This window comes from Vespa crabro, chromosome 2 (assembly GCF_910589235.1).
Source record: "Vespa crabro chromosome 2, iyVesCrab1.2, whole genome shotgun sequence".
Lineage (NCBI taxonomy): Eukaryota > Metazoa > Arthropoda > Insecta > Hymenoptera > Vespidae > Vespa > Vespa crabro.
The window spans coordinates 13,553,107-13,572,036 of NC_060956.1; the positions used below are offsets into that span (position 1 = coordinate 13,553,107).

At 30.2% G+C, this 18,930-nt stretch overlaps 1 protein-coding gene across 1 annotated transcript; it reads left to right on the forward strand.

Moving 5' to 3' along the window:
• The first annotated feature begins 6,403 nt into the window (after window positions 1-6,403).
• Window positions 6,404-9,474, forward strand: LOC124422196 (probable serine/threonine-protein kinase clkA). Its single transcript, XM_046958319.1, has 4 exons — window positions 6,404-6,427; window positions 7,460-7,672; window positions 8,658-8,967; window positions 9,076-9,474. Exons 1-4 carry the CDS (start codon window positions 6,404-6,406, stop codon window positions 9,249-9,251), a joined length of 723 nt encoding a protein of 240 aa, XP_046814275.1. The 3' UTR covers window positions 9,252-9,474.
• Window positions 9,475-18,930: the final 9,456 nt, after the last annotated feature.

Consider the following 18,930-nt stretch of genomic DNA (forward strand, 5'->3'; position numbering starts at 1 on the left):
AATATCAATCATGGTATGTATTATTGTTAGATAATCAAACTGAAAGGTAATAACATACAAAGATAATATATATCGAAACAAAATACAAAATCGATATTGATATTATTTATTACGAGTAGCAATCTCCCCGGAAAAAATTTTATTATTTAAATCAGATGTACGCTTCAAATACGATTTATACTAATCGGAATTTATCGCAGGATATCATATAAATTGCGAGAATAAATTATCGCAAAAATTGCTGACGTAGGAAATATTGGAAATAATCGTTTTTTGTCATGAGATCACTGGGAAATTTGAGGAGTCGAGCTATGACATAATTGATAGATTTTAAAGGACATTTTTAAAGACGATTTCAGAATGTTCATGGTCCCTTGACTTTTGAACTAGCTCAACTTCTATAACATTTCAAGCTCGATTGCTCTTAAAAGAGAATTTCAAGAGCTTCAAGTATGCAGCAGTTTCAAGGATTTTCTTCGTCTTTCTTTCTTTTCTCTTTCTCTTTTCTTTTTTTTCGAAAAATCGTCAAAGTGAATAGGAAATGTAGAGTTCGATTTTACGAACATATTATTATGAATTAAAACGAATTTTTTCGGATATATGACGAAAATATGTGACAAAACTGCATAACGAAAATATATTGAAAATTTGATTCGAAAATTAGTTAAAACGTGTTCGTTGTACAAATTTAAATTTTATTTTTGTTCCATTCCATACCTATGTGCGTAAATTCTTGAAAAACAAACAATCCCATTCTCTCGTAATAAGAAAATAAAGGGAATATAAATTACGTACAGAGTAATTCGCTAGTTTCCGACGATGATATTACATAATGATACTTGATGTTATATAATATTCGAAATTTTCCCGCCCTAGCTATCGTCAGTACGACGAGACAACAGTACGGTGAGACGTCTCGAGTCCAAGCTATGCCTTTTCAAGCAGGTAAGCGAATACAGCGTACAAAGATGTGATTACTTTTTGTCTGATCATCTATTGGACGATTGAAAGAAAGTGAGTTTTATCTGATCGTATAGTCGAATGAAGAAACATCGGATAGAAATGTTAATAACGAAATAAATGAAATGTAGTTGTACTATAAGGAACGTTCGATTTGTCCTTCAATCCTATATAGAATTTCAATCGATCCACTTGAAATTGAATCTTTTCTCTTTTAAGGTCCTATACGATTATAAAAGACCTTAAAGGAAAATTGGTAACTATAGTCGTTGGAAAGAATAATTAAGAACAAATATTCTTGTGAATGTGTGCATGAGTGTATATATATATATATATATATATATATATATATATATTTACAACAACTTCAACGAAATACATAGTTCGAATAAAATCGGACACCCTGTACGATCTTCTAATGACTAGGCTTATTTTTTAAATCAATACTTAATGATCCCCATTGTTTCATCGCGGAATTATTCCTATGCCATTTCCCAGCATTTCCTTCATCGCAATCCAATTTTCAATGATTATCTTTCACTTGGATTTTCCAAGAGATTTTTTCTGTATTTATCAAGGAAGTGATTCTCGATGATGGATTCGGAAAAAGAAAAGCTCGTATGCTCGAGATCCTCACGTTCTCTGCTTTCGAATGGCTGGCCAAGACGAAGATGCGAAAAATAGATTACGTAGTTGAGGATTGAGTAAGGGCTCTCTACAGCGTAACGGTGATTTGATCCATGCTGAAAATCGAGCGTTTGAGAAAAGGAAAGAAGGAGAGAGTGAGTGAGTGAGAGAGAAAGAGAGAGAGAGAGAAAGAGAGAGAGAGAGAGAGAGAGAGAGAGAGAGAGAAGAGAGACAGAACTTCCATTCGTTAATGGAGGCTTGTGTCCAGTCAGTCGATTTCACGCGAAAGATACAGAAAAAATCTTTCAACGGTTCCTCACGTTACCCTTTAATGCGCCACTTCGGAGCATTGATGGTGGACGCATTTGTCTCTGAAAATAGCAATTGTACCGCCACCATTAACCATCACTATGATTGTACATGAAACCGGATGAAAGACGAAAGATGTCGAAAAAATCGATGAGGCTTTTCGAATAATCCATTATATAATACGTTAAACATGTTCAGAAAAATCAGCTTCTTATTTTGTTATTTAATTAAACGAAAATATATCTCCTTTATAAGAAAATAGTGAATTAATCTTTGATAAGCCAGATTTTTTGACGTCTATATAAAAATAAAAGTTATATTAATACAGTTATGTTCGCATATATTATATATCGTATTTATATATAACAGTATTATATTCAAATATTAAAATGTGTTAAACATTTTTAAATTTGAAAATCATATGTGAATATAATAGTATTTAAAAAGAAAAGGTATTAATAAAAGTTATTCATACGTAATGTGTAATTGTAACAGATTTATAGTATAATTATACTATATTAAGTATAATCAGACTTATCAAATATTAATTTTCGGATATGTACAAACAATTAATTTTACGTCGAATGAAATGAAATAAATTTGTTAAAATACAGATAAATAAATTTGTGACATCAAAATTACATTGTTTTATAGAGTATTAAATTATTATTACGTATCATCGTATAGAAAAGTAATAGATAATCGTATCGTCGACGTAAAATTTCGTTTGTCTTCTTAAAGGGAGCTTGAAATAAATCTATAAAAAATACGACGCGTGAGAGAATAAATTAATTAAATTAATTAGATGCGGCTGCAAAGGCACGTCGTTGTGTCTCACGAAGAAAGTATGTACCTATGTATTTCTTTTTGGATGATAGTATACGTCCTACAGTATTTGCTTCGCGTAAACGCATCTTCCCGAAGAACCGAGGAGACATTTTCTTCTAATGAAATGCTATCGCACGTGTGTTTTTAGATGAAAGATGAGTACTTCTTCGTTCGTGACCTCTCATGTAAATGGTATAACATCGTAACGGAAAGTGCTTCTTTCGTAAAGTATTTGTTTAGAATATCTAACGAGTTCATGATAAATGATGATATTTTTCGCTTGCGCGAACGTATTTTTAAGATTGAGATAAATAATGGTTCAAACATCTTTGAAATTTTACTATCTTAATGAATGATTTCTTTTCATATCGTCATAAATTGTCCGACTTTTATTTATTTGTTAATTTTTATAGTTACAAGTAATTTTCAAAAAATAAAATAATTTTAGGGATAGACGAGTTACATTAAACGCTTTTAATATTGCGATTTTATAAATTCGATTTCATACATTCTTGAAGATTCCATCGCGAGTTAAATTTTTTCGGTAAATGCTTATTTAACATTTGCTTTCTATGCGAGGTGTATAGGAGAGAAATAAGAACCATTAACGGCCGACGGACTTACAGCGAAGCGATACAATCTGATTTAAATTTGATGCTCTTCTTACCTATGATTACCTAACGGCGAATAATTCATTTCGTAACGGAGCATAACGGTCACGCAATGCTTCTCTCTCTCTTTCTTTTCTTTTTTTCCTTCTTTCTTTTATTCGTAAGAGTGAGCCTCACAGCGGGTTGCGAGCCTGAATTCTTTCTCTTTTGGCATACAAACACACCGGTTGCTCTAATTACACAGCTCGATGCTGATTAGCAGCCAGAGCCAACGTTTTTTCCTTTTTGCCACCCTGTTTCTTTCTTTCTTTCTCTCTCTCTCTCTCTCTCTCTCTCTCTCTCTCTCTCTCTCTCTCTTTGTCTATCTTTCTTGCTATTTCAAGAAAAATCAACGGACGAGAATTTTCGAGTGAAGCATCAAAAAATAGTAAGAATCAAAACGCGAAGGTATACTGTCCCACGGCCTTCATAACGTTCCCATTGACTCGACACCCATGCAAAAGTAAAGTTTGCATAAAATAACATGAAGAGCACAGAAAGAGGGGCGTAATTATTTGAATAACGTCTTAATCCACACGGGATTTTTAGATTTACGCAAGCGTTGATTAAATTCGAAGGTAGACCGAGTTACAATTAGTAACACAGAATAATAGCTCTTTTGGTTCTCGCTCGTTAGCTACCTAGGTATATATTTCATGATGGTAACTTTCGTGGGCGCTTTTATAAGACTAAATCTCGTTAGTCTTTATGTTTCTTTTGAATCCTGTTGACTCATGCGATTAATATAACACATCAATAATCACACATAATCATAGTAACACATCAATATTCTTATTTCGTTCATGTATCATTTTTATTTCTTCGAGTATCTCTCTTATTATCTATCTTTTATATTAGAATCTTTTAACAAGTGAAATCCTATTCTTAGGATAGAATTCTTTTTTATAAATCAGATAGGTAGAAGAAGTTTCTTAATGGGTACAATCTCGTGATATCCTTTCGTCGAACAAAAGAACGCGTTCACGTAGAGTAAATTGAATCAAAATGGCTTAGATTGAAAGGAAAGGATTCATCGTAGGTATCCAAGAACTTTATCTCTCATTTGGAGGTCGTTGCAGAAAGTAAAATAAAAAGAAAATAGAAAAGTGATAGATAATATAATTCACCGTATCTATCACTGAGAAACTTGAGGCATGTTTTAAGAGATTTCGAAAAATCTGGGCTATTAAAGATAACACTTTGCAATAACCTATCTTACGTAATGAGATCAAAGGATATCATCGTTCGATCAAGATGTGACATTATTTGGAGCGATATATCTGGTTGATGAAAATGTAGTTCTTTTTCAAATACGGGTTGTGTAATTAATCGTTTGATAATCATCATCAAATTAGAGAGAAAATGTTCAAATTCGAATTATTGAATGATAAAAAAACTAGTGAGAAATACGTAGAATGATTCGTCGTAAATAAGATTCGACTGTTTATCATATCTTAATAGGAGGAAATTGAATGAATCTTTTTTAAAACTAATTTGTAAACAGAAATGAAAAAAAAATTTGAGTTTGGTAAAATATGATATACAAATTTTTGAATAATGAAAGAAATAAGTGAATGAAGGATGTTGGTTTTGTTGTCATAATAAAGACCTAATTAAATGAGAGAAAATTAAATGAGTTCTTTTGAGAAAGTTGTTAAAAAATTGAAAAAATATGATCGAGTTCGAATTTTATAATAATTAAAAAAAATGGAGAAGCAAAGAGGGATGTTAGTCCTGTCGTCATAATGAAGGCTCAACTGCCTAATTAACGTTCCCTCGAAAAAGGCGGTCGATATGTGTTAGCTCACATTATCCCACGGCGTCACACGGCTACCGCGCGTTCGCAATGAAGCAATCAGCTTTCTCCGTGCGAGTGAGAGAAGATCCCTACGTCTTCTTCTCATAGCTGTCGTCGTCATCGTCATTGGACTGTTGCTGCTACTGCTCTCTTCGTTCTTACGTGAGGGGACCAAAAATCGCACGTACACGAGGGCCCTGAAACAATGGTGAAATAAAGCGCGGGCTTTCCATCGTTCCTATGTGAACTGGAGTGCCTACACGTATACACGTAAACAAACGCCCGCGTATACAATCCCTCGAAAAAGTTTTATGTATCTTTGATTGATGATTTTTAATGGTAATTGTCTGCAAAATTATATTTTTAAAGATGATTAATTATCCTGAAAATGATGCTACAAAATATTAATTTTCTAAATTAACCTGTTAATTTTATTAAACTAACCTGTCATGTGTTTGATAATAGGTAGTAACAATTATAATTTTTATTTATTTGAATAAATAAATAAGGAAGCTTTTAAAATCAGAAAATTCAGGATAAATTTAGTTCTGTAAAGAACTAAACTTGTTTGTTTTTTTTTTGTAATAATTCCTTATCATTTAACAAAATCGATTGAAATATATCTGGCAGTTAATTTTATGAATAATTATCTACTGTCTATTATATTTAATAATTAGAAAACAAAAGACGAAAGATTTTTTTTATAGAGCATACATACATATGTATAGCTCAGGACACGCGACATACGTTATGGAATTGCGATGAGTGGTCCGAGGATTCTCCCTCTTCGTCCTCTTCGTCATCCCCTACTCCTTTTTCTTTACCATTCTCCTCTTAGAGGCTCGAACGATGAATCCGCGAGCACGAGCCGATGCAGGAAATGGTATCTTCGTGGAAGTAGGAGCGCTGGCTATATAAGAGAGACTGTAACATCCTGCAAAACGTCAACGTTTGTCTTTCCGCGAGAAGAGTCGTGTCACGAGAGAAAGAAATAGAAAAAAAGAGAGAGAGCAAGAGAGAGAGAGAGAGAGACAGAGAGAGAGAGAGAGAGAGAGAGAGAGAGAGAAGAATCATTCCGGGTTTCGCGATTTTTTGATATTCGCAGTTCTTTTTTTATTTTTTTTCGTCATTATCATTTCCGTCGTCATCGTCGTCATCATTGTATGCGTCTACCGCGGATCATCTAGTCGCATTCATCTTTTCTTTTTTTTTCCTTCTGCTCCTTCACGACATGGATGCGTCAGTACGTCATCAGGTAAATGAAAAGTATAGTGAAATACACGAGATAAACGGCTGGTGTGCAGTAGCGAGTTTCTTTATTTCTACTTTTCTTTGCATTTTACAATATTTTTTTTTCTTTCTTTCTTTCTCGTCTCCTTTTTCTCCTTTTCTTTTTCCATCATCTCTCGCTTTCCTACTACTGCGAACGTAACTACGTGAAAAGCCAGTGAATAGTCCAGAGATGAGGGAAAAGCGAAGTGTGATGTTTATTTTTTTTTTCTTTTTTTTTCTTTTCTGTCATTCTTTTTATTCTCCCCCCCTTTCTCATCTCGCAGGTAGTACCTACATATTATCCTGCGCGAAGGGATATTATACAGGTGCTACGATCAACGAAAACGATAAATTTAACCACGAATACTTTTGCTACATACGTTTTTTACCACTTAGAGAACGGAAGCTTTTGTAAAAAGAACTTTTCTTTATCTTTTGTAATCTTAACGCAACTATGATAAGATTTTCAAACACTGTTTGAAAAATATTTTCGACACAAGATAACAAGAGTATTCATTCCTTCATATTTTGTTATTGTTTGAATTTGTTTTAATATGAAAAAAATTTGCGGCTTAAATAACCTATCATATGTCTATAACGATTAAAGTTAACGCTATGCACTTGATGCATTTACCGTACATATTGTTCGCTCATTGTCGTGAGAGAATGTACCTCGGTGAAAAGTGTCGCAAGTCAGTTCAATTTCACACTTTGATAGATGCAGGATTGCTAGTTTCCTTTTGCATAATAACAACAAAAAACTTACATCATCGAATCCTTTATTCTTTAACGAATGAGTGGCCTTTCGGAAAGGAACGAATTGTTTGTACATCTTACGTTTTTGATGATAACGATCATTCAATTTTTAAAATCGATATTGTAAAAATAGAGAACAAAGATAGGGAGATGACCTTTCCAAGTAGTTTCATTGTTATAAGTTTTTTCGATAAGCTCTCAAGTCGATCTCTACTCGATATTCATTTTCCACTCAAAAGAAGAATTTCCATTTCGGCAGATATACCTCCTATTGATAGTTAGTATTGGGCTGGCGTATTGCGAGCCACCATTGAGTAATCAGTACGGTTACTCTGGAAATAATAACAACGGAAATTTCGTCGGTGGCAACAACGGAAATTTGGGCGGTGGTAACAACAATTACAGGCCCCACGATGGCGGTCACTCCTACGATGACGGACACAATGACAATCAAGATTACGCCGATAATTACGTGAGTAATGAGGGTTTACGACCGAACTAGCTCCTTTTGATCCTTTTGTTACAGCCAGTAATCGCGTGAGTGCGCTTGACAATCAATGACACTTCTGCAAAATTTCAGATGAGCTTCGAAAATTCATTAAATTTGTAAAGATCAAAGAAATTTCGTTACTTGTATGACGCCATTTCAAAACAGTTTACATTTTACCCTGCGGTTCTTTTGATCCCTACATGCTCGAAAAATATTTTATTCGCTGCAATCTATATGCTTTATATCGCTCTAAATTGCATTATATGTATATTTGATTATTATTTAAGTACATTTTATTAGGATATATTACATTGCCGAGAAAAGTTTTTATTAAACTTTCATCAGATATCAAGAACATTAATTGGTTTTTCATTGTTAATTAAATTATTTTTTGTTTTAAATAGAATTCGTCAAAATTTATTCGTTAATTTTCCGCAAGTATTTACATCTAATCAAGCATCGTGCCTAGGAATAGGCAACACTCTATACTATAAAGTCGATAATGTCACTTACGTACGCCATCTATCAACTAGCAACTTTTTTATCTCTTGTGGCAAGTAACATATATTATAAGCAAATATGAATAAATCACCTATCATAAGAGTTAAAAAAATTGATTATTGACAGATAGTACTCGACATAAGCAATATTATCGACGAAGTATGGAATATTGTCTTTTTCTTTTTTAAGCGCGTTAATAAATATTTAATCCGATGCATAAGATCTTAATTAATTTCGGAAAAATTTGTCTATTACACTTTCTGTTCGACGTTTGCATCGAATATATATAGGATTTTCTGTAGTTATACTTAAAATCAAAAGATTTTATTATGCAAAGGATGTTTTTGTCTCGCTAGACAATAAAATATGTATGCTGTTCGAATGTTTTCTTATATTACTCTATTTTTACTTAGAATTATAATAAAAAAAGAAGATAATTTTTGTCTTAATTTTGTTTTTTTTATAGCCAAAATCGTATGAGTTCGGATATGCGATAAAAGACGCTACTACAGGTAACGATTTTGGTCGTCGCGAGACGAGTGACGGTGAAACAGTTCGTGGAGAGTATAGGGTACAACTTCCTGATGGGAGGACGCAGATTGTGACATATACAGCTGACTGGAGAACTGGCTTTCACGCAGATGTGAGATATGAAGGCACTGCGACTTATCCTGATCAGTATAATACGCAGAACAATGCTTATAACAATAACAATAATAATAACAATCAAGGCTACGACTTTCAAGGGAATAGCATAAATAATGGATATAACGGAGGTAATCTTCTTTTTCTTTCTTTCCTGATTGTTATTGGATTGTTCGTTTAATCTGAAGTTATTACAGAAAAGAAAAATACCGTGCATTGATGATGAATCATTTTTTCAGGTAATAATGCTGGTTACAATAATAATAATAATAATAATAACTACAAATATGGAGGTAGCAATTACAATCAGAATAACTATCAATTTGGCACAAATGCACTGGACAATAATTATAACTTCGGTGATGTTACACGGAACACTTATAAGCCACCAGTTTATGGTCCACCAGTTGGATAAATATAAACAAAAGATCATTATGACTGTATAAAATTTTTACCTCTTTTTTTTAATAAATAAATATTTCCTTAATTCTTGAGGGAATTCAATTTCATTTAAATTTTATATTTCCTTTCTCGTCGAATATAATTGAGAATAATCAACTGTCCTTCTTTCGATGCAATGTGCTTTTTTCATTGTAATCAACGAAAAAGCCATGCTTGCTTTTTTACTATTTATTTAATTTTTTGACAGCTAGCAACCAGATATTGTAATAATAATTACGATTAAATAAATAGAATTAGAATTTATGATCTTTTAGAGAGCAAGTAACATAATATGCTGAATCTATAAATGGAACATGTGTTTTTGATGTCAAGCTTTTAATAAATCTATTCTTTCAATAATTAATCAAACAATAATTAATCAAATATAGATATATAAAAGAAGATTATACTTTATCAAATAAAAAACACATTGATCTATTACTTTCTGGCTTAAATAGCAATTTCCATACACAAAAAACAAGTTGCATAGATCATTTATCGAACTATAGATAGTTTTTATTTGATTCTTTGTTTCAAATACATTATCATGTGATATTTAAACATATATTTAGTTGATCTGTACTATAATGAAAATACATTTAGAAATGATTTATAAAAATGTTGCTTACTCGAACGAATCCTAGAGTTATGAGAATAGGTGTACATATCACCATTATAAGGTACATGAATGTGGTTTCAAATAAAGCATTAAAATTAATATGAAATCTTTATAAATATGATCGCAAATAAATAAGTTAATCGATAAGTTATACATATATATATATGCACACACACACATACACACACACAGTGTTTATGCGCGCGTATAAATTACTAGCTTTAAAACTTCTTTTTGGTATTTTATACTGTGGACAATTTTCGCATAAATTTCAGTTTCTTTATTGGGATCGTCAGATTTTATTAATTTACTATCTAGTGCATTTTCCAACATGTTTCTGAAAAAGTAGATCGTAGAAATTTAATATTTCAAGGTAGATTTTTTAATTATATTTTTTCTTATCTAACGAGGGAAAACATTCCACGCATATATTGTATGAAGATAAAGCACAGCTACAGTGTTGGACAAAATAAATCATACACCTTTCAACAAATTGAATTTCTTAGTATAACTATTTTTTCAACAAGCAAATAAATTATTAGATACAGGAAAATCAAAGCATTTCAAAGTATTTAAATAAAGGAAATATGAAATAATAAAAAATTATACTGAATTTTGTGCAAAAAAATTATTATTTATTATTGTTACATTTTGCCATAGACAAAATAAATCATACATTTAAATAGTATAACGTAGGAAACTGTTAATATTTACATTTCATCGTTCTGCTATTGTTCGTCATTTAACTGTTTGTTTACATTATATATACGACTAGACCTTACGTGCTCGGTGAATCAGTAGTAACTGTGACGTACAATAACAATGACATCGAAGCAAATTTCTCTTGATATCCGAAATCTGGTCATTCGCAACCGGCAAAATGGTGATTCTTTTAGGATAATTGCTAATAAATAATCGATCTCTGTTGGAGCAGTACAGCACATCTGGAAGAAATACGAAACACATAGGATTGTGGCAAACTATTCCAGAAAAGATCAAACGCGGTCTACAACTTTTCATGATGATACCAGAATTGTTCGAATGCTAAAGCAAAATCTGAAGCTATCATCGAGAAACATTGTGGAATTAATGAAACTGACTATCAGCAGTCGCACTGTGCGTCGCAGACTTAGGAAATCTGAACTGAAAAGCGTGTTCGCGTAAAAGTATTAATAAAAGAAATAAGAAAAAGCGATTCGAGTTTGCTAAGAGGTACGCGAATATGCTTCTAGACTTTTGGAAAAAAATATTGTGGTCTGATGAGAGCAAGTTTAAGTTATTCGATGGTCTAGAGTGTGGCGAAAATTTGGTGTGGCTCTCGAAGAACTAAATATTCAAAAAAGTGTAAAATAATACGGTAATATTATGGTATAGGGGTGGTTTGCATGGTCTGATATCGGTAATTTGGCTCGAATTGAGAGGTATTATGACGGCAGAAAGATATGTCGATATATTGTGCGAGAATTTGGAAGAATCTATTTTGAAATTGCATTTAGAAAACAACTTTATCTTCCAGCAAGATAATGACCCAAAGCATAAGGCGAAGAAAACCACTGCCTTTTTAAATCTAATAAAGTAAAACTGCTCGAATGACTGCCACAATCAACAGAATAAAATCTCATTGAAAATCTGTGGATTTATTTGGACGGGGACGTGGATAAAACGAACGTAAATGACAAAACATCGTACTATGCAACACTCCAGAAATCCTGTGAGGATATTGATCTTGAATACTTGAGGAAATTAGTTGAAAGTATACCTCGCCAATTGGAAACAGTATTAAAAGCTAAAGAGGGTCACACCAAATACTAAGAATCATTAGAATTAATTTTATTTGTTAAATATTACTTCTAAAACTGTATGATTTATTTTATTCAGGACAAAATGTAACAATATTGAATAATAATTTTTTTTGCAGAAAAATTCAGCACAATTTTTTATTATTTCATATTTCCTTTATTTAAATACTTTCATTTTTCTGTATCTAATAATCTATTTGCTTGTTAAAAAAATAGTTATACTAACAAAATTTAATTTGTTGAAAGATGTATGATTTATTTTGTCCAACACTGTAGCTATTCCACAAAAACCGATAACTAATATGACCATGAAAGATAGCACCGTCAAGTGAATAAAATATTCTTTGGCCTATAAAATCTACTAGTTAAGATAGTTCGCAATATCTAGTTTCATTAAATGGATTAACAATACCGGAAAACAGGGAAGATCGATATAAACGAGATCCCAATAATAGACGTAAGATAAATTACTTGAAAAAATTTGTATTAAATATGCATTAAATGTTGAATAAATAAAAAATGAACAATCATTAAAAGAAATATGTTTATTTATTATGATTATCATGTATACTCTCCCTTCTTCTGCAAATTTGTTCATAATTTCAAATTCCTTTGCACCTTTTTTATTATGCTAGTCACGCTGAATATGTTCAAAAAGAATATTTATCTGTAAAGTTACTTGAAAATAAACAAGAAATAGCAATAATGACATTAAACTTTTGTTTACGTTTTTATTTACGAAATTCAAAATAGACGATAAACCAATATTGTTCTTATTATACAATAATTCACTAAAGTAGATGTATAACAAGGCAGTAAAATAATTAATAAGACATAAATACTTCTGACAAATCGTAATAATTGTAATATATCACGATATGGCAAAAGTACATTAGGAAATTTAAAAGAATTATGACGATTAATTTGATGTTAGAGAAATATTTGCCGCCAAAAATAAGATTTATTAACTAAAAAGAAAAATAATTCATTAACTATCGCTATATCATATATTTTAAGAGATTTTTAAAAATCTTTTACACACCTGTGATTTTCCCACGCTAAAAAAATTGGCGTATGTGATAAAAGTTCCAATAAACCTCCATTTCGGCTTAGCATAAGATCAAAGACCGATCAAAAACAAAGCGATTCGATTCGTATTGAAATAACGACTCTCAAAAAAATTTATTTTTCTTTCGGCGATTCAAAGACTTGTTTTTTTTTCTTCACTGAAATAACTGAATGATAATGTTCGCTTTTTTATTGTTTCTCCCTCGGATTCTGCTCTCGTCCGATTCGTTAATAATAACAGGCATAATATTTCCCTTATACTCTCCTCTTTTATTAGTTAAATAAAACTATTCTTTTTTATGCGTTATTATGAAAAAATGAGAGACATGTAATTGTTCTAGGGGAAAATTTGAACATTTGTCGACGATTATCACTACTTCATATGTTTCTTTAACTTATAATGAAAGACATTTTCTATAAATATTAATTTCTATCTTCTTTTTTTGAATACGACTTGCGCACTTGAGTCACAGTTCAACCAAGCGACATATCCATCTTTAGCCGGTTATGTCTGATGTTTTTCGTTACGTATCGAATATATAAGTTCCTTGAAAAAAAAAGTGATACAGAAGTAAAATTAGAGAGTTATGTTAGACAGTTCAACTCGGAAATCTTCGAAAAACTTAATACTGAAGGGGCTCACATTACATGCTACATTAGCAAGAGTAATTCAAATGATTACTCTTTATTTTATAGATTCTACAATTATTACTGAATTTCTTTCTTCATATTATTTTTTCCCGTATCTACATATAAGTTAAATCTATTAATACTAACAAATAATGAGTTCTTACATTTCTGAAACTCTTTTAGTAGGATTATCGTATGAAGTTGACAACTGTCGCGTAGGATACCGCAGTTTATACTAATTAAAACGTATCAAATAAACATATTTATATTTCTTATAAAAATAATCGAGAGATCAAGAATTTCTTACCGAAGTAAAGAACTTGACTGATAAAATAGAAAACTTGCCAAGAAAAATGTAAGAAATTCTCATACTTCTCATTATAATAAACTTAAATAGCATTTATGATCTAATAGATAACATGTACTATGGCATACTATATCTGTAAAATAAAACTATTTAAATTTGTTGAATGAAAATACAAACAATTATTTCTCTTTTTATCTATTTTTTATATTAATATATATCAAAATTTAAATATATAAATGTAAATTACTCTCTGTGAAGTAGAAAAACACTGTGATTATTATTTTTTGACCCAAATATCAATTCCCGTATATTACTTTCAGATTGCAGACAATGTTTATAATAATTACAATAGATCCTGCTAGATATTCAATTGTAAACGCATCATATTTTAATATCTATATGAATTTTATAAAATAAGTTCATTTAGTTGATCAATTCGATTTCCGTTTAAATAAGAAATTCATTGCTAATACATTTTGTTTTATTTCTGTCATTTGATAAAATACTTGTAAACGTTACTCACTTGAATAAATCCACAACACATGAGAAAAGGTCCAAGTATCAACATAAAAAAGTAAGTCATTTTATATAGAGAATTTAAATCAGCGTTAAATCTTTGGACAATGAATACATGAAAATAAATTACAATTAACTCTGATAAAATTCATGTCAACGAATATTATATTAACCTCAAAGCTTCTTTGTGGTATTTTATACTTTGGACGATTTTTGAATAAGATTCATCCTCCGACTTAAATATTATCGAGTTTTCTATCATCAAACAGACCTTCTAACATATTTCTAAAAAAAAAAAAAAAAAGAAAAAAGTTAAAATGGAATAGATAAAAATAGATAATAATATCATGATATCATAAAATTGGAAGGTGTAAAATATTTAATGTTTCCTTTTTTCTTACCCAACGACTATGTACATTCCGCATACGTATTGTACGAACGAAAGACAAAATGCATAATGCAATATGCCAGCTAAGAGTAATAACGAAACACTGGTATAAGTTATTATTAATGAGAAATAATAATATTTTTGTATGTCTATCAAAAATTTGGCTGGAAATGGAAATAAGCGTGGCCTGGTTCCATTTCATGAATAAAAAACATCAAGAATAAAAGGTGTAGCTGATGTAAAAGCATTTGCAAATAATGATGCATAGTAACTGAAAGAATATTATATAATTAATAACAAACCAGTCAGGCTTAAACAAATTCGATGTGGATTGAAACAATAAGTCTCCAGAAAATTCATTTCTCCATATCGAAAATCAAAATAATAAACTGACAAAGAAAATCTTCGCGGTTTTGAAAGTAGTCTTCTAAATGTTTCCCTTATTAACACATTGCATACGGCGTCCTGCGCGCTCAATGCGCTCCCAAGGCCCGCACATTTTTGAATGCTCCAGAAGCATGCTTGGCAAGCAATAGGATGCGTATATATACATTTTTAATTTCTATTTGGTATTATATTTACATAAATTATTCTTAATTATAACTATATATTTTATACTTCTATTTATTATATAAGATTTTTTACATTTTAACTATTATTTATTTCATATGCTTGAATAATGCTTTAGAGTGTGATATCTGGTAAAGCATACTCCATTATGCAATAGTGTTCGACACGATTTGCAACAATATCTTGTTTCACTCCTTCTTCCATTGGACAAACAAACTTTATATTGTTTGGTTGGGAACTTCTTCTTGCCTTTACTCGTTATTGGTTCAAGTATATGCTGTTCAATATTATCAGAGAGTCTATATAGTGAGTTGATGCGTAGATGATTTGTTGTATTAGAAATACTTTGTTCTATATCCATAACTGTATCCTTTGATTTTTCTTCCGTCGTCCATAATTTCATCACAGCAAGTAGAAAATCTTTATATTTTATTTTTTCATTATTACACGTATTATAGATCTTGAATGCATTGAATAGGTCGCAGTTGATGAGATATAATACTATCTTTTTTGACCATTTAATTGTTTTTCTCAATATTGAGTAATATGATAGATACTGATCAGCAAGGTCGACAACGTTCATGTTTAAATAATAGCCTGCAATGCATTTCGGTTTCTACATGGTTTTATATTTTCCAGTAGATTCAACTATTTCAAATTTGTAAATTGTCGAAATCATTCGTACCTCTCTTTTATCTTTCCAAATTTGCAAAATAATATCACGTTTCCGTTTGAAAATACTCTCCCCTTTTTTTAGATTTAACGACTTTATTTTCAAACATCTTGGTAATCTATTGGCGCGTATTGTGCCACATATTCGTATTTTATTTTGTAATAAGAATTCAGCAATATTCAAAGTATTATAATAGTTATCCGTATAAAGGAGGTGCTAATATCCAAAATACGGTGTAAAAATCGTTGTTACAGTGTCCTGTAGTTTTTGCCTTGTCCACAATAAATTTCTATATTACATATATATCTAGTTTGACTCTCCCATAATACTCGTACAAGTATTCCATATATAGTAAGCTTTCGTGGATTGTACATCTTAAATTTTAATTTTCCATGCCAAAGGATCATGGTTTCATTTAGTGACAGGTTCTGATGAGGAGTATAAACGGTTTTAAATGTTTCTATCAGATAATTGTAAACAGTTTCTATTTTATAGAGTCTATTACTATTTTCATTCATTTTCATGTTATTGTTGAAATGTAAATATCTCATAATTTATTCAAATCTGTTCCTACTCATTAATTTTGAAAATATAGGTATATACTGGCTATACTGACTGATTATTTTTGTATTTTCCGAATGTCAACATTCAGTTATTTCGCTAATCATTTGTTATAAGAACGCTCAAGGCTTCATTACCCTGGTAACGTAACAAAAACATTTGTCCTGGTTGCTTAAGTTATCGATTCAGTCGAAAAAACATGAAAACGAGATATCTCGTGACTCGTACGCAATGTGTTAAATTAACCCTCTTACAATATTTTCATTTTCTCTCCTATCTGTATTATGATTAATATTTAAACAATGCGTGGTATCGATGTTCATTATAATTTTTTTTATTTTCTTCAATCCAAAGAGATGAAGAATCTAAGAGATAAGAATATAAATATAAAAGATGATGATAAAAGATAAGTATATAGAAAAGTGATCGGCCGGACGAGAAACAAACACGTATCGGTTATTATGACTTTGTGTATATATGTAGATGTATGTTTCTCACGTAACCCATAATCAAGAAAATTTTTTTCTCCCTCTTTTTCAACCAGGATATACATTCGGTGTTATAGTTCGTATATCAAAAATTACGAGTGAATTAAGCTTCTTTAGTAGAATATACGCCGTCTTTAATAACTGGTTACTATCGATTTTTATTACTGTATTTGTATGAATTCACAGTATTTCATACTTATGTGTCATACGTTTAATCAGTGGACTTTTTTAAAGTGATGAAAAAAAAGAAGAGAATATACAGTTGATTATACATTACGGATCAGTTGAATATTTTCTTTCTTAGGAGTAATAGAAAAAGGAGTAAATGAAAGATATGTTATAACATTTCATGATTTCACATGTCAAATATTTTAAGAATACGAAATAAAACATCTGACTTCTGGTTAAATTGAAAGTTTAATGATATTTAGTTTTTCTTATGGAACACCCTGCATTGTTTTAATTAAATAGATATTTTAATCAATTATCTGTAAACAATTATTAAACAAGTATAGTCCTAACGTTAAAATTAACGAGATGCGAACGTGAAGTATTTTGTGTAGATAGAAACATTAATACTAAACATAGTAAAATTTATCATATAGAGCACAATTTGATAACTATTACATTGTTAACAAAAAAGTCCTGGTAGATAGCTAATTAGATAATTTAACCTAAAACCTTTAGATTTTTTTTGTGTAAGAATTTATAAAAGATAATATATACCAAAGAATACATAGAAATTTAGAACTACAAGTAACAATTATAAACATCATTAATCAAATAACACCTGGAATGTACTACAAAATGTAAGTACAAAGAATTAAAAAGTGTGATTACAAGATGTTAAATGTGTATATAAAATAGTGCTAGACACTTCGAATATGTGTTGAATTAAATAAGCTGTTATATTTTTTTGTTATTATAAATTAATTTTAAATTTTTATTTCCAATTAATGGCCTTAGTAAGGTAGGAATAAAACTTATTGTAAGATTGTTTGGTATGTTTTTCATTTTTTCGTGGTGTCTCAAGAGTGTTTACATTTGAAAGTGTTAGTCATTTCGTTAATTATTAACTTTAGATCTATACTCGTTTAATAATTTTTTAAAGATAATTGAATAAAATGTCTAACTAATTAAAAAAATACAGGTTCCGAAAGAAAACGTAAAAATCATTGAACTTCTAGTTTAATCGGAAGTTGAGTATTTTATTTCGTATTCTTAAAACTATGAAATCATAAAATATTTTTCTTAATAAATTTTTTTCCTATTCTTCTTAACAAACAAGATATTCAATTAGTCCTTAATTTATAGCTAGGTATAGTTTATAACAAATTATATGATTAGAAAGAATAATTACAATTAAAAACTTAATTGCGGAATTATATGAAACAGAAAAATAATACTTGTCAACTTTATTTATATTACTTTTATTTATTTTATGTTTTTATGTTTTGTTGTCATTTCTTTCTTCATAGTATTAATCTCTTAAATATCAATAATCATTTAGAAACTTCGATTAGAAAAACAACCTCGAATATCATGTTATCGCAAAAATTATTGCAGAGAATAAATAACCATAGCATAAGACAAAGTCGTTTGAATGACCTTTAACAGAAAGTATACATATAAATTTAAAGTAAAAATAAAAATGAAATTATGCGAGTAATTAATTGCTTACCGACATGGAAAGTTTGATAGATAAGATAAAAAAATTGGCAAGCAAAAAGTAACAAGGTTTTAGACTTCTCATCATCATGAAGTATAATAACATTTGCGATTTTTTAGAAAGCATATACCATGGTATATCGAATCTGTGAATTATCGATTGTTGCATAATAAAATAAATTATATATTTTCATCGTAGTTGATCTTATCAAGTTTTAAAATTAATTGAAGATAAAAACAAAAGAAGTTTACGCTTTATCGAATATAAGAACGCTGTGATCTATTATTTTTTGACCTAAATGACATTTCATGGAGAGTATACCACAGTTGACGACAATATTTAATATCGAAGAAATGATTTCTCTT

Excerpts from the sequence above, each read along its gene's own strand:
- LOC124422196 (XM_046958319.1), top strand. The coding sequence starts at position 6,404 with ATGGATGCGTCAGTACGTCATCAG. Across the intron at positions 7,673-8,657 it reads AAGATTACGCCGATAATTAC|CCAAAATCGTATGAGTTCGG; the intron begins GTGAGTAATGAG and ends TTTTTTTTATAG. Across the intron at positions 8,968-9,075 it reads AAATAATGGATATAACGGAG|GTAATAATGCTGGTTACAAT; the intron begins GTAATCTTCTTT and ends TCATTTTTTCAG.